Source organism: Tupaia chinensis, unplaced genomic scaffold (genome assembly GCF_000334495.1).
Source record: "Tupaia chinensis unplaced genomic scaffold, TupChi_1.0 Scaffold000198_1, whole genome shotgun sequence".
Taxonomy (NCBI): domain Eukaryota; kingdom Metazoa; phylum Chordata; class Mammalia; order Scandentia; family Tupaiidae; genus Tupaia; species Tupaia belangeri.
In genome coordinates this window covers 2,040,130-2,061,668 of record NW_006159673.1, presented here as the reverse complement: position 1 = coordinate 2,061,668, position 21,539 = coordinate 2,040,130, and the positions used below count along the sequence as shown (strand labels likewise).

Sequence of the window (21,539 nt, the reverse complement as noted above, 5' to 3'; positions counted from 1 at the left end):
TCTCCTTGCACCCTGCTGCCTCCCTTCCTAACACTCACACACTGACATAGCCATTTCCTCTTTCTCTGCCTTCACAGACGCCAGAGCCAGCCTGCTTGGGTCTGAAACGAGGTTCCTACACTTACTGGCTGTGTGACCTAGGACAATCCCGACCCTCTCTTTCCTGAGCTTCCTCATCTGGAAAGTGAGGACAGTGACAGTCCTCCTACATAAGGCAAAATTAGGTAAATGGACATATGGAGACTGCTCGCAGCAATGTGCGGTATAGAGAAGACGAAACCTTACGTGTCTGTGCTGCTGCTGCTGCTGTTACGACTTAGCACCGCCAGGCCCCTAGCACGGAGAGCAATAGCTCTATTACCCATGCGCTCTGGCACCCAGCACAGCACTTGGCCCAAGGTCCTAGGCATTTAAGTACTTCTGATCAAACGCAGTAGTCTTACAAACACGGCCCTACACTCATTTCACTTGTCTTTATATATCTCCTCGAGTCTTGGTAAAATGAGGATAATAATAGCAGTCACCTCATTAAGGGTCAAAAATGAGGTGATGCATGTAAATTTCTTAACACAGGGCTGGCCACATAGGAGCTATTTTTATCATAGCCTTCTAAGTTACAGAACAATTGAACTAGAGGTGTAAGTATAGACTCTATTAGCAGAAAAGTAGAACAAAAATCAAGTAGAAATTAACCTCCAAAAGATCAAATCTATCACTAATGGAAAGAATGTAGACCAAGTAGTTGGGGATAAAGTGAAATCAGTTTACTAATTACCCCATTCCAAAAATTCACTCGAATTTAAAATACAGTACCTACAGATGTGGTCTGGGGTGGTGGATATTAAACTTGTGTTTCCTACTGACGCAGCAGGCTTTAATCATTAGGCATTTAATAAAAATTAGAATTTTCAATGTACAGTTAATGGCTATTTAAAATATCACTTGATATAACACTATCAAGATAAATTACTGAGAGGGGGCCGGCAGGTGGCATGGTGGATAAGGGCGCTGGACTCCCACATGGTCGACCACGGTTCGAGTCTTGGACCTGGTGGCTTACTTTCTCACTCTCTCTCTCTCTTTCTGGTCAAATTGACAAATAAGATGAATGAATAAATTAAAAAATTAAATAAATAATTCTTTAAAAAAAAGATAAATTACTAAGAGGACAAATCTTAAGGGATGCATATTTAATGCAAGACAGGTCCAATTTTCCTATTTCCCAAAATACCCTAGTAAAATTAGTAAAAATCTTTTTCACTGTTTCTGATTATCCACAAGTCTACAGATAAATGCGTTATTAAGATGAAAAAAGCCTGCTTATGTAAAATGATACACAGGGAATAGGTAACATTTACATTTCTAAAGCCAACAAATTAGCATTTATATTTCTTTATATCCAAAGTTTTTTTTAGAATTATTTTATTTAACTTTATTTATTATTATTATTATTTTACAGTTTGATCAGAGAGACAGAGACAGAGACAGAGAAAGGGAAAGTGAGAAAGCGAGCCACCAGGTCCGGGACTTGAACTGCGGTTGGTCATGTGGGAACCCAGCACCCTTAACCACCACACCACCTGTGGCCCCTAAATCCAAAATATTAAATAGAAAGTAAGAAAAAAAGTAAATTAAAAAAAAAAAAAAGAAAGTGAATGTCTGACAGGCACAACTACCTAGAGGCCCGAGTTTCAAACGTAACAGCATTATCAACTTCCACTTAATGACCATCATTTAATGAACATAAAGAAACTCATTTTAATCATGACCTTTTTTTTTTTTTTTAATTTTGCCAGAGGGTACATGTGCTACAGGAAAGAAACAGTGAGACAAGGAAAGTGAGAATGCTCTCCCCATGGGGGAGGGTCGTACAACAATCCATTCTCCACTTCTTCCTCTCTTTATGCTGAGGTTCGTTTCTCCAGGTTTCGGGCTTGGTACTTGAACCAGGCAGTGAGCCATGTGGAATCCAGCCCCTTTACCTACCACACTACGGGCTAGCCCATGACCAAAATTTAAAACTCAGATGAAACTGTTTTCTAATACTGTCTCAAAAATTAATTGCTCTCGAACAGTAATAGATCTTTTAAAATATTTTAGTTATTATTATTATTTTTAATTTGATGAGAGAGAGAGAGGAAAAATGAGACAACAAGCTGCAGGTCTGGGACTTGAGTTGTGGTCAGTCATGTGGGAATCTAGTGCCTTAACCATCACATCACCTGCCAGACCCAGTAATAGATTTTTAAAAAACAAATTACAGGGGCCAGTAGGTGGTATGGTGGTTGGGGTGTTGGACTCCCATATGGCTGACTGTGGTTCAAGTCCCAGACCTGGCAGCTTGCTTTCTTACTTTCTCTCTCTCTCTGTCTCCCTCTGGTCAAATTTAAAAAAGATAAATGATAGCAACAAATAAAATTAAATAAATAAATTTAAAAAATTACAAAGAGAAATTACTGGCCTAAATATTTTTAAAAAGAAAAATGTATAAGTTTTATTTTAACAATATAAGAAGGTAAGATAAATCTATGTCAAAAGATTTTGCTTATTAGTACAGTAAGTGTAAAACAAATCAGAGATGTAAATAAAAAGGAAAAGCAAAACTGCCCATTGAATCATATCGCTCAAACGACACAAAAACGCCGGCAGGTCCCACTGTGCTTGTTTGAATCGTTTTGCTTTGTCCAGAATTAGCACAGAAGGTCATCAATGTGTTTGCAAACTGAATTCAGAGAACACCAGAAAATAGTTTACAAGATAGGATTAAAAACAATGTACATGCTATACATTTATTTCTCTATCATTTTGTTTCTTTAAAAAAGTATTCTGATAAAAGAAGAAAAACAAAACTATTGAGTCAACAAGGCAGCTATATTTATGACTAAAGGTTTAGAGAAAATATACTTTTGTTTATCAAATTGAGATCCTGTTAAGAGTTCAAGATAAATAGGGACCAGCAGATGATGTAATGGTTACATCGCTGGACTCCCATGTAGTAGACTGTGGTTCAAGTCCCAGACCTGGCAGCTTAAAATTCATGCCAGGCACATACATGTGTGTGCCCAAGACCCTGAGAAGGGAATGAAGGAGAAGCGACTGTGGTATGGCCATCCCCTTGGGAGATGATTTTTTTGCTTTCTGTCTCTCTGGTGAGTGCACATGCTCTATAGTAAAAATCTCTCCTAAAAAAAAAAAGTTCAAGATAAATAAGCAAAAACACTGGTTTCAATCAACCAGTTCAATAATGTGCACAACATTACAATTTTAAAAATGTTATTAGTAACATTTTTATCCTTGGAATTCCTGGCAAATAAAGAAATATATGAACTCCTAAGGGAATTCAACATGTAAAAGCACCTAGGCACCTGGAAGATGGTGAGTAAACTGCCACTAACTAACTTATTAATTTTTAGAAGTCTTATTTTCTTTCTGCAAGAATAAAAAAAATTGAAATGTGCTTTTCATAATCATTAATCAGCTATATTAAAAAAAACCTATTAAATGTACCAATGTTTCCATTCTAGAGTAAAACTGAGAAAAAGAATCTTGATAAAGGTCCAAAACTTGAAATACTGAGTCTTTAACAGAGTCGTGATGCATTTTTCTATGCCAAAGTGTTTCATCATGTTTCCAATGACCCAACTACAGTGTTTCTGGAGACGGGAACTATACCCTACATTGTTAACAAATACTCTTGCTCTATTCTACAAACAAACTCAATTTGAAAGTACAGCCACCCTACGATACCACCTTTTCTCTTTCATTCATAATTGAGCTATGGAAAGAGTTATACAACAGCATTTCCCATCATTGTCTTCTGCTCCCCCCCCCCAATCTTCCTCAAGTCACTGCTATCTGCTCTTGCCTCTACTTCAGTCAAACCGTGATGTCACAACAGCCCATGACCCACGTGGTCTGCCAAACCGAAACGCTGGTCCTCGGCCCTTCTGGTGCCTGGCGTCGCTCACACAGCTCTGGGCCTGGCTCTCTGCTCCACCTGCCTCCTCTCAGACTCCTCAGCAGGATTCTTTTCTTTGCTTGCTTTTTGTGGTGCAAACTCTCCTCTTTGTACTCTATCTTCTTCCCCTAAAAAATCTCACCCACTCTCACACTTTCAACCGCTATCTATAAACTGATGATTTCTGGGCCAGCTGGTGGCATGGTGGTTGAGACGCTGGATCCCAAATGGCCAACTCCGCAGTTAGAGTCCCAGACCCGGCGGCCTGAAAAAAACACTGAGCCTATGTGCATTCATGCCCACCCAAAATCTCAAGAGGAGAACAGAGAAGAAAGGATTGCAGGGAGGCCATCCCCCCTGGGTGTGATTTCTCATTTCTCTGTCTCTCTGCCTCTCTCTGGCAAGCACATGCATCCTATGACAACAAGCTTTTACAAAAAAATGGATGATTCCTGGGGCCAGCAGGTGGCGTGGTGGTAAGGGACAATGGATTCCCACATGCCAACTGCAGGGAGTCCGAGATCTGGCAGCTTGCTTTCTCACTTACTCTTTCTCTCTTTCACTCTGTCTCTCTCTGGTCAAATTTAAATAAAGTTAAATAAATAAATAAAAGGATGACTCCTAATCTTTATCTCCACCTTAGACCTCTCTGGTGACTTCGAGAAACATAGAGCTATCTAAGTGTTTATTAGATTACTCCAAAAAGACTTCAAACTCAATATAAAACCAGAAACCAAAACCCCAAATACCCTCACATTCCTTCTCTCCCATAGTCAACTGTTCTTTCTGAAATCTGTCTTGGCTGATGGCTCATGCTTTATCACCTAAATATCATTCTCTCATTCACCTCTAACTAAATGGTCTCCAAGGCTCGTTAATACTGCCTCAAAAATATTTTAAGAATCTGCCCACTCTCAGCCGGGTTATTTGGGAGGCTAAAGCAGGAAGACTGTAGATTTGAAGGTAGACTGGGGAACACAGCAAGACCCTGTCTCTAAAAGAAAAAAATTAACAAATAATGACTTTTATATGCTCCTGCTGTTTTGAATCACACTCCCTTCCGATCAAATCTTCTATAATGCTGCTGAAATGACCTTTCCCACATGTAAAGCTGATCATGTTTCTCTAAGCTGAAATAACTTTTATAAAGATTTATTTAATTTTTATTTATTACTCTTATTTTAAATTTTGCTATAGGGTATGTATGCTTACCAGAGAGGGACAGACAGACAGGGAAGGAGGGAAGGTGAGAAAGCAGCCCCCAGGTTCAGGACTCAAACCATGGTTGGCCACGTGGGAGTCCAGCACCTTAACCACCATGCCACCTGCTGGCCCTGACATGATTTCTATAGTTCCTCACTTCTTAAATAATTAACTTGCCTACTCATTCAGCAAAATTGTTTACTATGCAACTGATCATTATTTTAAGCACTGAGTATATTACAGTGAATAAAAGCATTTAGTAAATATGGATAAAGGCAAATATTAGATAAAAATCTCCTAAAAAATTATTAAAAATCTGACTAATGCAAAGAAGGCAAATTAGTCACAAAGAAAGAGGAGGGAACCAGGACAGACTGGGAGGTTGTACGCTTAGAGGGAAGTGTTATCTAAGTGAAATCTGAAGAGTGGAAGCTGTGTAGTGGGAAGTCATTTTTGGACGGGGGAGCACATGGATGGAGGCTGTGAACAGGAGAAGGTCAGAGTGTTAGGAGAGTTGAAGGCGCCTGTTCACCAAGAGGTTGGACAGTGGGGGAGAGTGGGTGCGGTGAGGTTAGAGGGGCCAGGCCAAGGCACACTGGGCCTATGTGCCAAGGTATGAGTTGCTTTGAGCTGCTCTGAATAGCTAAGGGAAGCAATTAAGATATTTTAGGCAGAGGAATGTTTATATTTCCATTTGTAAAAGCCTCGCTCTGGCTGCTGGTGGAAAGGCCTCCAGCCTGAGTGGCTGTGAGCTCACTGCATCAGTCCGGGAGAGACCAGGTAGTGGCAGCCTCTCCTGACATGTGTAGCAGAAACTAGGCACTGTGAGCCTGGCACGTGGAGTGCCCGGTACTTTAAAAGACATAAGCTGCTAAACAGAAAGGCATGTGAGACTCGGGATCTAACTAATGGGAATGTATCTCACACCATGAGAACACTTGTGCTCAGAGATCTTACCACAGAGCTACAGCATGATGGCCTATATGGTGTAGTTTCTGCCAAACCCACACCACGCCTGACCTCTCTTCCCACATCTCCAAGATGTGAGGAAAAGGTACCCAGGCTTTGCATGGAAAAAAGCAACAAACTAACACGCGAACCTCTCCAAAAATCAAAAACAAACCTCTTGCTTTCCGTCTCTAACCTCGTTAACCTCAGTGAACGGCCATTGACCCTGGGCACCAGTGTGAGAGTCTGGGTTAGCCTCGACTCTTCTCTTCCGTTCCCACCCCTATCAGGTATAAATGATCAGTGTGTACCAGCTTGCATTAAATACGACAGTGAGTATGACCCTATGGAAACTGTTCTAGCAATCATATACAATATGAACCTGACTACAGACTCTCTGGTGGTGATACACTGTTTACATTAATACATTCCTGCAAATGAAGATGATTTGATTGGAGAGTAAACAGTGGTCCGATTTACTATAATATGATGCTCTAATTGTGTTTTACTTCGACATAAGTTTTCTTCAGAGTTAATACCTCTACAATAAATACATACAGATAAAACATGCCTAATTTCTTGATTCTCAAATTCACTTACCAACCCTTTTTTCCTCCCTTGAGAACAGAAAACAGTTGTCATCTGAGGTTTGCAAAGAATCGTTTAAGACCAGAAGTACCAAAGAAATTTTCTTTGTTTTAAAAGAAACTTCTTCATTTTAAAAACAACTTTTGCTTCTAAGTTTCTGCATATTTGTTTTAAAATATAGTTTGAGGGGCCAGCAGGGGGCGTGGTGGTTAAGAGCACTGGATTCCCACATGGCCAACCACGGTTCAAGTTCCGGAACTGGAGGTTTGCTTTCTCACTTTCCCTTTCTCTCTCTCCTTACCCCTCTCTGGTCAAAATTTAAAAATAATTAGCAACAAATGGAATTAATTAAATAAATAAATATTTAAAAAAATATAGTGTATTTCTCTAAAAGGACAGTTAAAAACCAGATACATTTCACACCAAACACATAGTACAGTAATACTGGATTTCTCCACTACTGCTGACGAATGAGTCATCTTATACAGGGAAACACTGAGCCAACCAAATTTTTGGTTTTAGTGCTAACTTTTAAAAAAAATTATTTTTGAAAGAAATATATGTAAAATCTTTTTAGGCAATCAACTGCCTTTTTAAATAGAGAAGAGTATCATTTTAAGGTGTTCTTGACTTAAAATTACTAAACTTCTGTCAAAACACAATGAGAACATCTCAGGGAATTCTAAGGTGAGATTATAAACCATCTGTGCTAATTTTTTTTTTTTTAAATTAGGTTTTTGCCATAGGGTGCATATGCTCATCAGAGAGTGACAGTGGGAAGTGAGGAATCACCCCCACCCAGAGGGATGGCCACTCCACGACCCCTTCTCCTCCATTCTTCTCCTGAGATTTTGGGCACACTGGGCATGCGTGTACATGCACCTGGCATGTGATTTTCAAAATGCCAGGTCTGGGACTCGAACTGCAATCGACCAAATGGGATTACAGCACCTTAACCACTACATCGACTACTGGCCCCACTGGTGCTCCTTCTTAACAGGATGTCTTCTGCTACAAGTCCTTCTACATGTTGTATTTCACCTGCTAGTAAAAAAAACTTTATCAAGGGCACGCACGCACTTGACCCCAGCGTTTTAAGTTGCTGAGTCTAGGACTCAAACTGTAATTGACCACGTGAGAGTCCAGCAACAGAACCGTGACACCATCTGCTGGTTCTAACTATTTTTTTTTTTTTTAAGAAATTGTATCACTTTATCTTCTGAATGAAATTTAGGGAGGAAGTCTGACAGAAAACAGATTAATGAAGGATCAAAATGCTGTCATATCACACACTCATCAGTAAGTAACCAGTTTAATCTCAGCAGGCTCTACTCCGAGCTTCTGGGCTCATTCCACATCCTTCCTCCTTCGGAAAGTGCAAATGAAAGCTATTTTCCCTTCTGACTGGTGGCTTTCGTGTCCATCTCTAGGACACGAAAATACAACTATATTCCTCATAATTAAAAGCTACCAGGAGCTCGACTACCATGTAAATGAGACATAGACCCAAGGGTCACTACTACAGCAATTGAATAGTATAGACCATTGCTATATTCCAGTAAGTTCTTCTAAATGAGCAATGAGGCAATATGCTACCTTGATGCCCACAGTCCTATAACACTTTCTGATAAATACCTAGAATTTTAAAAATGGATTATCGTTTATGTCTATTACAATAAGGTTCCAGGCAGAGAACCCAAAGATGACATAAAGGGCCAAAGGCATAAACTAGCACACACAGAAAACAGTTCATACAGAGCAGGCAGGCCCTTTGCGCACACCACACCTAGGGCCGTTCGCTCTACCAAGTACTGACTCTGAGACCATCGCAATGAGATGCTGTGAGAAAGCGAGCGCTCTGAATGCATCGCGGTAAACTACGGATGGAGGCATAGCGCATCTCCTGTTCACGCACCCTGTTGCTCGTCAAGTGACATGGATCCGAGCTGTTTGTTAACCACAGAAGAAGGAGAATCTGAAACAAAAATGAGATTTCAACTTAAAAATGAGCAGCAGAAAACTGCACAGCAATGCACGATTATCTCTAAGTTCAAGAAACCAACGTGAGGGCGGGGCAGGAGGAGTGCTGCGGTGCGTTTCCCAAGCAGCGAGTCAGCGGGCCACGCACTGAGGCATGTTACTCCAGGCAAGCGTTCGGCAGCTTTGAAAATGAGCTGAGAAAACATTCTGGTCCATGCATACACCTTTTATCAAATCCATTTCACACAGGCGTGAGGAGCAAGGCAGGTGAGTTAGAAAAGAGGTATCTGCTCCTCAAACTCCCTCTCCAGCTGTGAGATGCCTTCCAGCCTGCCTTGGAGAACTCAAAGCGTGAAATGGAATGCTCACTACACTTCCTGAGGCGTTGTCTGCTGCACCATGGGATGAAGGGGCTCACCCAAACCAACCACCAAAACCCCCCATGGTTTATACAACAATACTCAGTGCAGAACATAGAAATCTTAAAGCTATGCTGTGCTATGCGTACTGAAAACTATCCTCTGTGAAGGTAGAGGTTTCTTTAGAGATACCCGGTGGGAAAAGAAAAAGAGGGGCAAAGAGAAGGCTTACCACGGACTGGCTTCAAACAGAACAGCTCTGCTTATACCTTTTAGATATACCAGGTTTCTAGGTAAGAATTTATTTTATAAATGGATTCTACTGTTTGAAAAACACTGGGGGGACCAGCAGTTAGCGTAATGGCTATGTTGCTGGACTCCCATGTAGTCAACCGCGGTTCTAGTCCCAGACCCGGTGGCTTAAACTCACACTGGGCGCGTGTGCGTGCGTGTCCAAGATCCCGAGAGGAGAATGGAGGAGAAGGGATTGCGGCTTGGCCATCCCCCCTGGGGGGTGATTTCTCACTTTCTGTCTCTCTCTTTCTGCCTTTCTGGTGAGCACCCTATAGCAAAAATTTTATAAAAGAAAAACACTGGGATAAAGGCAGCATGACAGGATAGAAAGAGCACTGGTCTGGAGTGAGTTTTGATTCTAAACCTGGTTCTGAGGATAACTAGCAACATTTAAGGCCTAAACTTTTCCTTTCTTCTTACCAGCCTGGGGTGCTGGTAATGTATGTAAGACACTGGGGAGCAGAAGGAGACCCCTCCCCCTTCCTGGCGTGGGTTACGTGATCTCAGTGAGGGCACAAGGAAAGGGACAATGTGGACACCACGTGCAGCTGGCCCCCAAACATCAGAATGCCCTGGTTCCTAAGAGCCTGTATCTGAGCTCATGGAAAGGTTAATGCAGCAGCAGTCTCTGCTCCATGTGGCATTCCATTTCCCAAAACGCAGGGCTTTGTTTTAGGTTTTCTCATGTGCCAGAGGGCACGCGCCAGTGCTAGTGACAGAGAGAGGGCGAGAGCATCTCTCGAATGGGGCATGGTCACGCTGCAATCCCTTCTCCATTCTTCCCTTCTTTCAGGGTTTTGGGCATGCAGGCACATGCTTCCGACATGTTTTTCAAGCTGCCCCGTCTGAGTCTCCAATCACATGGTTGGCCATGTGGGATCTAGATTTTTTAAGAAAGCCCCCCAAATGAAGGTATTTTAAGTGAAGACTGTCTTTAACTGGATAGCCAAGATAAAGTTTTCAGTATCTCCTGGAGTCACCCCAGCCTCTACCATCCCATCACTTCCGTTTGCATATTCAGAAGTCTGAACCCGGCTACTGGGACCGGTGATATTATCTCCTAATGTCAGCCTTTGCTCAGATTTTGGTTTTACTAGATTTTCACAAAGCATGATCATTACTTAAATAACAGCTTTTACTTATTCTTACTTACCGCCTTCTCATCAGAACATATAGTTAAAAAAAAATCTTTACTACACATGGAAAAAAAAGTGGAAACAGTATTTCAAGTAGTTCCCTAATCTATCCGAGCTATGCTTTCCTTTGTAAAGACTTCTAATTTACCCATTTCAGAGTCAGAGTCAACACTATTTTTGAAGAACAAATAGCTGATCCTTAAAAATGCAATTATACTCTTCAAAGAAAAACACAACAAAAATGTGACTCACAATGAAATAAAGAATGAGAAAACCTCCTCAACAGTCTCTTATGGGATATTTTCCATCCCTATGGATCTTTTATATGTTTCATTGTGCTCTCATTTAATAATTACAGGCCCTAAGAAAACTATTAATATATACACTCCAACAATCTTTTAAGTACTTAATTCTTCCACAAATATTATAGAATATAAATATCCTATTAAAATAAAGCACATCTCGGGGCTGCGTAATGATGTAGTTGTAAAACGCAAGGGTCTGCAAGGTAGACCCATGTGAGAAAGTTGCTGGTTCAAGCCCAGTGACCTCCCTGAGTTTGCTGGGCATGTGTGCCCATGATCCTGGATGACAGGCTGAAGGATAGAGAGTGGCATCAAGACCCTTTGGGGATACTGTACCTCTCTCTTTCTCTCTGATTTTTTTTTTTTAAGAGAGATTTTTGCTATAGGGAGTGTGCACTCACTGGAGAGACAGAGAGAAATAAAGCAAAAAATCATCTCCCAGGAGGATGGCTACACCACAATCCCTTCTCCTCTATTCTCGTCTTGAGGTTCTGGGCACGCACGGACATGACCCCAGCATTTTAAGTTGCCGAGTCTAGGACTCAAACGGCAATTGACCACGTGGGAGTCCAGCCACATAACCATTACACCATCTGCTGGTTCTAACTAATTTTTTTTTTTAAAGAAAAATGTATCACTTTATTTTCTGAATGAAATTTAGGGAGGAAATCTGACAGAAAACAGATTAATTAAGGATCAAAATGCTGTCATATCACAGAATTGTGTATCTTTGGATATCTGAAGAATCTAAAATATTGAAGTTTATGTTGAGACACAAAAATAGCATTAAAACTAGGGATCAGCAGAGGGTGTAATGGTTATGTTGCTGGACTCCCATGCAGTTGACCATGGTTTGAGGAGCACATGTGCCTTATAGCAAAACTCTCCCTTAAAAAAATATAGTATTAAAACTAGATATTGTCCATTTCTGCAGAATTATTTGTTGTTCCATCTTGAAAACTAATCTTTACAAAGGTTTGTAAAGTCTTTTCTTTTCTCCTTCCTTCCTTCCTTCTTTCTTTTTTTTGTAATAGGGTGTGTGTTTTTACCAGAGGGAGACAGAGGGATAGAGAGACACAGGGATAGAGAGACACAGGGATAGAGAGCGAGAAGAGAAACCACCCCCTGATAAGAATGGGCACACCACAATCCTTTCTCCTCCATCTCTCTCCTTTTGAGATGTTGGGCACACACGCACAAGTGCCCAGTGTGCTTCTCAAGCTGCAGGGTCTGGGATGTGAGCTGCATAGCTGGTCATGCAGAATCCACCTGCTTAACTACCAGGCCACAGAGCTGACCTTAGGAGCACTTCTGGGTCACTGCTTCCACTCTACTCATAGTCCTGGGACCACGCAACTATTCTGGAAAGGGTTTATTGTATTTTCCTGTAATACACATTTTTTAAAAGAATTGTTTCATTTAATTTTATTTATTTATTTTAACTTGACCAGAAAGGGACAGAGGGAGAAAGCGAGAGAGAGAGAGAGAGATAGAAAGTGAGAAAGCAAGCCAACAGGTCCAGGTCTCGAACTGTGGTTGGTTATGTGAGAGTCCAGTGCCCTTAACTACCGTGCCACCTGTTGGCCCCATCATATATGTATTTTAAGTGACACGTTTTTACACCAACAGGTATTCATAAATATAATACTAAGGTTTCCTATCTTTAAAAAAATTTCTAAAATACTATTTCTTCAAGCTAACTGCTTCAACTGTTTGCATACTCTATTCCTTCTCTCTATGAAACATACTACAGAAAGCAACATCATAAAGTAAAACCTGAATATATAGTTCAATGATAATTTATAATAAAATTCAGTATGGTTTGTCAGCTTATTTGCAGTGTCAAAATTATATTATTATTTAAAGGTAGAGGCACATTTTATTTATTTATTTATTCGGATTTTCAAATATATTTCTAATTTCGAGAAAGGCAGTTTAAGCTTTAATAAGTCAAAATCAAAAAAAAAAAACGTTAAGAGAGGGATTATGACCACCGAACACGCTCTGCGCAGACTTCACCTCCTGCCCCCAGATCTAGATAGGGGCCAGGGCAAGCCAATGAGCAACCACCTGTACCTGAGTTCTGGGCCCCATTCAGGGACCACAACCACCAGAGACCCTCTGTGCAGACTTCACCCTCCTGCTCCCCAGATCGACCTAGGAGCCAGGCTGGAGCACCCTACTCTGTCTGTCTCTCTCCATCTCTGTTTTTAATACATATATTTAAAAATGTTTAAACTTCTTTCCCTCTGCCGCTCTTTTGTCTTGCTAATCCCTACCTTTCTATCCCCTATAGGGATGGGACAAGCCAATCAGCAGCCATCTATATTTGAGTTCTGAGAGGCCCCCTTCGTGCTAGCGCAGTTTCGCTTTTTGACACAAATTTTTTAAAAAATTATTTTTTTCTTTTTTTTCTTTTTTTTTTTTCCCAATTCTTTATCCTTTTCTTTTTACCTTTCTCACTCTTCTGTTCAGTGCCCACACAGTGATTTTTCTAGACAAGTCTAGGTGCTCAGTAGTCAAATATCTGAATACTTTTAGAGTCAGATTAATCCTCAATTTTCATTGAATGAGCTGTGCAAAGGAAGAAAAGTGGTACTTTTTAGAAACTGCAGTTCACCTCCATCTGCATTCCACTGAATGCTCAGACTTAAATCCAAACACTAGGAAAAAAATGTATAGCCCCTCAGATGACCAGACACCACTGCAGAGGCACAAGAAAGATGAGAAACCAAGAAAATCTCTCTCAGCTAAGGGAAAAGAATAAATCCTTTACCTCCACAGAGAATACAAGGGAACTTATGGAAATATCAGATAAAGAATTTAAAATATTCATAGTGACACAGCTAACAGAAGTGCTAGAGAAGAGAGACAATAAACTCCAGAAGATGCAGGAGAAGAGGGACGATGAGTTCCAGGAGGTAAGAAAGCTTTTCCATGAGCTGAAAGAGGAAAAGAATTGAAAATATTCATAGTGACGAAGCTAACAGAAGTGCTAGAGAAGAGAGACAATAAACTCCAGAAGATGCAGGAGAAGAGGGACGATGAGTTCCAGGAGGTAAGAAAGCTTTTCCATGAGCTGAAAGAGGAAATACACACCATAAAACAGAATCAAACAGAACTGTTAGAGATGAAGGCTGCAATTCAGAAAAACAAAACCTCCCTTGAAAGTATTAAAAGCAGATTAGATCATGCAGAAGATCAAATCTCAGATGCAGAAGATAGAACCTCTGACCTAGAAACATTCACCAAGAAGACTGAGAAAATAACCCCCCAAAATGAGAATAATATACAAATAATACTAGATACCATTAAATGCCCAAACATCCAGATCATTGGTATCCCAGAAGGTGAAAAAACTAAAGGCATTGATAACCTATTCCATGAAATCCTGGAAGAAAACTTTCCAAACCTAGAGAGGCACTCAAATATTCAGACTCGAGAAATACAAAGGATCCCACATAGAATCAACCCAAGATCCTACCCCAGGCACATCATAGCCAGATTGACCAAAACCACAGACAGAAACAAGATACTAAAATTGGCAAGAGAGAAACGTCAAGTTACTTTCAATGGATATCCCATCAGGCTAACAGTGGACCTCTCATCGGAAACAATGCAAGCAAGGAAAGAATGGGAAAATATATTCAAAGTGTTGAGAGAAATACAATTTCAACCAGGAATACTAAAAGACAAAAACATTTTCAGATAAACAAAACCTGAAAGAATTTACCAACACTAGATCAGCTCTCCAAGAAGTGCTGAAGGGAGTGCTATACTAGGAAAACTAAAGTCAGACACACAGAAATAAGAGCACAAAAAGCAACCAAGAGAATGGCCAGCCTAATGGTAGGGACAAGTCCAGAGTCGAATGTTAAATTCCAGAGTTTGAATGGAAAGATCAGACCATAGTAACATTGAAAATTCAATAGAAGAGAGATTAATTACATGAGTTTGAACTAGTAAAATAGAATTTTTTTGACTTTAGACTAAAACATTACTGATTTTCTTTAATAGTTTGTTTCCAGATTTAAGGATTTTTTGTCTTCTCTTGAACTGCTGATAGGTTCATCTACTTACTATTTGAACTGAATCCTACCCTTTTTCTGGCTTTTAAGTTTTAAACAAATGTCTCAATATTTTTTGAGTTTGATCTATTAAAACTAAAACTACTTTTCTTGAAAGAAAAAATGCATTAAAAATAACTATTAATATCTATTTAATGACTACAGTAAGCTATATAGCCCCAGTGAGGTGCTACTTTATAGGATGTTCACTTTACTCTCTGAAGTTTACACCTAAAGACAGACATGTGTTCATAGATATGTATATATTAGCTGTGCTTGCTACTGAAAGTTTTTAAATTAAGATCTTTAGTGAATCAAGATCTTTTGTGAATCAATAAAATGAAAAAAAAAAAAAAAAGGCATGGAAAACAACTGTAAATACCAGAGACAGTGTGGCAGAAGTGGGGGGATTGGCAGAGGGTGAGAGGTAGGGAATCAAGGGAGGGAAAAAGGCAAAATATAAGAAATAAGAAATATAAAATTATTTGTTGATGTTAACATGTGGTAATATCCTTGATTGAACCAATATACAATGTATTCTGGATGGAAAAATCTCATTTCGTATACTGGGTTGATGTACAGTGAGTGATTGTAAATAAATAAGTTAATTAAGTTTTTAAAATGTTAGAAGTACTTTGCTTAAGACTTAAAGCCAAGAAACAGATTAGGATTCTGTTCAAACAGTAGGTACATGACTCTATTGGCAGCTTGAAAGAAAACAAAAAATCTCCAAATCAGGAAAACAAAGCATAGAAGAAAATCAGTAATGTTTTAGTTGGAAGTCATCAAATTTTATTTTACCAGTTCAGTCTCCTGTACTTAACCTATCTTCTGTTGTGGTCCGATCTTTCCATTTATGTTCTGAAAGATAATACTCAACTCCGGATTTGTCCCTACCATTACGATGGCCATTTTCTTAGCTGTTTTTGTGCTCTTATTTCTGTGTGTCTGTATTTAGTTTTCCTGCTACAGTACTCCCTTCAGAACTTCTTGGAGAGCTGGTCTGGTGTTGGTAAATTCAGGTTTTGTTTATCTGAGAATGTTTTTGTCTTTTCTTCCCATATGTAGGATAATCTTGTCGGGTATAATATTATTGGTTAAAATTGTTTTTCTCTCAAAACTTTGAATATATTTTGCCATTCTTTCCTTGCTCGCATAGTTTTCTGATGATAGGTCCACTATTAACCTGATGGGATGTTCTTTGTCGATAACCTAAAGTTTCTCTCTTGTCAATCTCAGTGTCTTGTCTTTGTCTGTGGTTTTGGTAATCTAGCTCTAATGTGTCTTGGAGAAGATCTTCTTGGGTTGATTCTATTGGGGGTCCTTTGTATTTCTTGGGTCTAGATCTCTGAACGCCTCTCTAGGTTTGGAAAGTTTTCTTCCAGGATTTCATGGAATAGATTATCAATGCCATTATTGATCTCTTTACCATTTGGGATACCAAATTACCCGGACATTTGGACATTTAATGTTATCTAGTATTTCTTGTATATTATTCTCATTTTTGGGGGCTATTTTCTCAGTCTTCATGGTGGATTTTTCTCGTCCAGTGGTTCTGTCTTCTACATCCGATGTTCAATATTTTGTATGATCTAGCCTGCTTTTTTAATACTTTCGAGGGAGGTTTTGAGTTCCTGTATTACAGCCTTAATCTCTATCAGTTGTTCCATTTGATTTTTTTTCTTTTTTAATGGTGAGTATTTCATCTTTCAGATCATGCAAAAACTTTCTCACCTCCTGGAACTTGTTGGCCCTTTTCTCTCGCATCTTCAGGAATTCACTGTCTCTCTTCTCTTGCATCTCTGTTAGCTTTGTCTCTGTAAATATTCTGAATTCTTTATCAGACATTTCCATGAGCTCCATTGTACTGCCTGTGGATGAAAAGGAGTTATTCTTTTCCCTTGGGGGAGAGGTATTGTCTTGGCCTCTTGTATTTCTTGTTCCTCTGTGGTGATTTCTGGTCATCTGATGGGTCATACATTTCTTCCTAATATCTTGAAGTTCAATCTGAGCATTCAGAGGCGTGCAGGAGGAGGTGACCTGCAAACTCACTGTCGTTCCAGTTTTCTCTTTTGTGCAGCAGATTCACTGGGAAATGAAGAACATTCTGACCCTAACAATACTGAGGTGTTTGATTTTGGTTCACTTAGACCTGTCTAGACACTCAGTGCATGGAGGATGAGCAGCAAAGTGCTGAAGTTAAAAGAAAAAGGTAAAGAAAACATAGAAAGGGGGAAAAGGAAAAAAAAATCACACAAAAACTTTAAAAACATGTTTATTTATTTTAAAAATCAAAAAATGAAAACTGCATGGTGCACAAGTGTGCCACGCAAAAGCACTAGTTCCAGCTCCAATAGAATCTTTGCTTCTCCTAAATGGGAGGAAGGAAAGGTGAGAATTACCAAGTAAGAGGAAGATCTAAAAGCCAAGAAAATACTTAACATTAAAAAATTAAAATAAATAAATAAAAAGACAGAGAGCAGGATATAGGGGGACCCTACCCACTTGTGGGTAAAGTCTCAGCAGAAAAAAAATATGGAACACTTCACAAATTTGCATGTCACCCTCATGCAGGGGCCATGCTAGTCTTCTCTGTATTGTTCCAATTTTAGTATGTGTGCTGCTGAGGTGAGCACGAGACACATTTTAAGCAAAAGCTCATTCCAGTACTAATTCATTGTATCTCATGGTCAATTACTGCACATTCTGAAAAATTTGAATTTTGGCCTTGAGAAAAATTCTTCACATCAAATTTTCTCAACTATGGAAAAAGAAAAATAATTAGAACCTGACAGGTAAATAATAAAACTCTTTAGTCAGAATTCCTGGGCTTACATATGGCTTTTCTCTCAGTATTATAACTTTAGGTAAGCTCTTTAACTTGGCTAAGTTTCTCCAGCTATAAAACAGGGATCATCACAGCATCTATCACAGTGTTCTGAAAACTTAGAGACAATCAGTGTTATCATTACTTGCCTGTTTTTCAGATATGGCATTGAATAAAAAAGATACAAAGTTGTTCGTGGAACATACTACCATGCTTAAAGTTCTAAGAGGCTCATTCTGCTTAAGATTCTTTTATTCAAAGTAGCTAGAGTGCTTGGGGAACTAGGCCAGTTCACAAATGATTAATTAACTACTTATAAAACTAAAACATGGCTCAAATGCTTCCACTTTGAACAGTACTGTGATGTGACTGCACTGGGTCACGGGCGCAGGGGATCTGAGGTTGTTATAGATCAGCTAAGTGCTGATTTTTTCCCCAATATGGCTCAGTTTTGAAAAGCACTTTGTCAAAAATAATTACCAATGTTTTATAACCTTTTGGGATACAAAAGTTACTTTTTTTCCAATTGGCAAAACTGTGCCATAAAGTGAAAAAAACAATTCCTACCTGACCCCTCTAGGCTGACTCCATGCTCCAGTGGGGTTCTGGGATACAATTACTGCACATTCTGAAAAACCCCTCCCCATGGGCTGCTGTCACTCTGAGCAGGAGTCAGCAACTTAGGACTTCAGGGGACCTGAAGTGAAAAAAAGGGCGGGGCTTAAAATCAGTCACACACTGATGATTCTGACACACATAAATGGCTCATTCCAAACCCTGAATGTTAGTAACCTTAAACCGCCATAATGAGAAGGCATTTTCTTCTGAAACAATTTTTCCCTCTCTCTCCATTTCCCCTTTTACTAAAGAGAGCTATAAACTAACTTATTTGAAAAAAAAAAAAGGTTAATCTCAGTTTGGTCTGTAATTGCACAAAGCCTCATAAGAATCCCATTTCTGGTGTAAAGCAAAAGATACTATTGTATTACTGAACTTATGCAAATAACCACTCTGCCACAAAATAAGAATACTCACAAATATTTTCCAATTGCAAAGGGGTCAGGAAGGGAGAAAAGTTTATGTTTCAAAATTATTTAACATCTGTTAACATTCAACATTATTATTGATATTTCAGAACTTGTCCCTCCCACTGAGCTGGCTTTTTCTTGGTCATTTTTGTTCTCTTATTTGTCTGTCTTTAGTTTTCCTGGTACAGTACTCCCTTCAGAACTTCTCGAAGAGCTGGTCTGCTGTTGGTAAATTCTTCCAGGTTTTGTTTATCTGAGAATGTTTTTATCTTTTCTTCCCACATCAAGGATAATCTTGCTGGATATAGTATTTTTGGCTGAAACTGTTTTTCACTTAATACTTTGAATATATTTTCCCATTCTTTCCTTGCTTGCATTGTTTCTGATGAGAGGTCCAATGTTAGCCTGATGGGATATCCTTTGAAAGTAACTTGACGTTTCTCTCTTGCCAATTTTAGTATCTTGTCTCTGTCTGTGGTTTTGGTCAATCTGGCTATGACGTGCCTTGGAGAAGATCTTCTTGGGTTGATTCTATGTGGGGTCCTTTGTGTATCTTGGGTCTGGATAATTGAGTGCCTCCCTAGGTTTGGAAAGTTTTCTTCTAGGATTTCATGGAATAGATTATCAATGCCCTGATTAGTTTCTTTACCTTCTGGGATATCGACTACCCGGATGTTTGGCCGTCTAATGGTATCTAGTATTACTTGTATATAATTCTCATTTTTAGGGGTTATTTTCTCAGTCTTTTTGATAAAATTTTCTAGGTCAGACGTTCTATCTTCTACATCTGAGATTCGTCTTCTGCATGATCTAATCTACTTTTAATACTTTCAAGGGAGGTTTTGATTTCCTGAATTACAGCCTTCTTCTCTAACAGTTCTGTTCAAATCTGTTTTATGGTGTATATTTCCTCTTTCAGCTCATAAAAGAACTTTCTTACCTCCTGCAACTTGTTGTTTCTTTTCTCCTAAAACTTCTGGAGTTTATTGTCTCTCTTCTCTTGCATCTCTGTTAGCTGTGTCACTATGAATATCCTAAAATCTTTATCTAACACTTCCAGGAATTCCATTGTATTGTCTGACGAAAGGCTGTTCTTTCCCCTCGGGGGAGAGATATTTTCTTTTCTTTTCTTTTTTCTTTTTTTTTTCTGGAGAGGTTTTTGCTATAGGGTACGTGTGCTCGCCAGACAGACAGAGAGAGACAGAGAGACAGAAAGCGAGAAATCATCCCCCAGGGGGATGGTTACGCTGCAGTCCCTTCTCCTTTCTCCCCTCGGGATCTTGGGCACGCACGCACACGCGCCCGGAGTGAGTTTAAGCCACCAGGTCTGGGACTCGAACTGCGGTCAACTACGTGGGAGTTCAGCAATATAGCCATTACGCTAACTGCTGGTCCCGGGGGAGAGATATTTTCTTGATTTCCCATATTACTTGTGCCTCTGTGCTGGTGATTTCTGGTCATCTGATGGGTTATGCGTTACTTCCAACCTTCTTGGAGTTGATTCTGAGTGTCAGAAGTGTGCGGAAGAAGGCCTGCAATTTTTCTGCAGTACTGTTTTCCCTGATCTTCAGCAAGCAACTGCACTTTTGTCAATGGAACTGGATAGTACAAAGACCTCACAGTTTCAGGGCAATAGGGGCACATGGGCTGAGCTCTGGGGTTTAAAGTATTCAGACGTTTTCCTACTGTGCATCTAGACCTGCCTAGACACTCAATGTGTGGAAGGTGAGAAGCAAGGTGAGAAACTCAGGTAAAAGAGAAGAAACAAAGAGAAAAAGACAAAACAAAAAAACAAAAGACAAAAGCACCCTAAAACAATGAAAAGAGAAAAAATTTTATTAAAGAAAGGCAAAAACAAAATATCAGAACTGCAGGCTGCACAAAAGGGGCTGGGAAAGCCCATCAGATGCGCATGGACTCTGAAATCAGCAAGAGAAAGGAGAGGTAAGAGGCAAGAGACCCTACCTACAGATTTATAAACAAAGACAAAAAACCACATATATAAGAGAGAAAAATTTCGAGAAAATGGAGAGAGGAAGAGACAGAGACAGAGAAAAAGCAGAGACCACCGTACCTGGCTTTTTGCTGGGTGTTGGGCCAGAAGGAGGAGTTTGGGGCAGAGGCCTTTTCCGAGTAAAAGGGGTAAGGACATAATGGGAAGACATTCTGAAGTAGTAAATAAAAGATGCTACATGTACATAATTACGCGTACCGCTCTCCCTAAAAGTATAAAAACTTTACATATATAAAACGCATAATCTATCCTTATGCCAGCTCTATAAACTATGGTGGACCACACTATCTAAAAAAATTTAAAAACTGGGAAATTTAGGCATAAAATAGCAAAATAACAGTCATCCAGTCACAGGGCCAGAGACAAGAATTCAGCCAACCCACGCAGTGGTGTGATGAGGGCCAATTTATCCATTCACAGTATTTTTAAAACATCACTGAAAGGTTTTTCTTTATGAGTTATGGAGTATTTTCTAAAAGTCTAGGAAATAAATTACGGTCCTATTTCCTAACAGTCTAGAAAAAACATACTTCTTAAAAGCTAAATGAAGTGGGAACCAGCAGTTGGCATAATGGCTATGTCGCTGAACTCCCACGTAGTCGACCGCGGTTCGCCTACTGGACCTGGTGGCTTAAAACTCATGCCGGGCGGGTCCTGCGCGGGCCCTCCTGGGCTCTGCGCCCCACCCCCATGTGTGGCCTCCGGGCCAGCAAGCTGAAGCCGAAAACAAGGATTAAGAACTTACAACCATAAGCAACAGAAAGAATCTTTAGCTGTCTTAAACCAATTGAGAAATATATTGTATAGGAGGATTTTCTCTACCTATGGACAG

The 21,539-nt window shown here is 39.7% G+C and overlaps 1 protein-coding gene and 1 non-coding gene across 7 annotated transcripts in view; both read right to left on the bottom strand.

Moving 5' to 3' along the window:
• DCAF6 (DDB1 and CUL4 associated factor 6) overlaps window positions 1-21,539 on the bottom strand; it is a 136,067-nt gene that overhangs the window by 46,485 nt on the left and 68,043 nt on the right. For 4 of the 6 annotated variants that reach the window (XM_027771257.1, XM_027771258.1, XM_027771259.1 and 1 more), the window contains one exon: window positions 8,613-8,672. The exons of the other annotated variants lie outside the window; for them this stretch is intronic. In XM_027771257.1, the coding sequence (XP_027627058.1) occupies window positions 8,613-8,672 (60 nt within the window). The remainder of the gene's footprint in view (window positions 1-8,612; window positions 8,673-21,539) is intronic. 6 annotated transcript variants of the gene reach the window in all.
• On the bottom strand, window positions 17,368-17,474 carry LOC114007571 (U6 spliceosomal RNA). Its single transcript, XR_003549179.1, has one exon. It is a non-coding gene; the product is annotated as a U6 spliceosomal RNA (small nuclear RNA).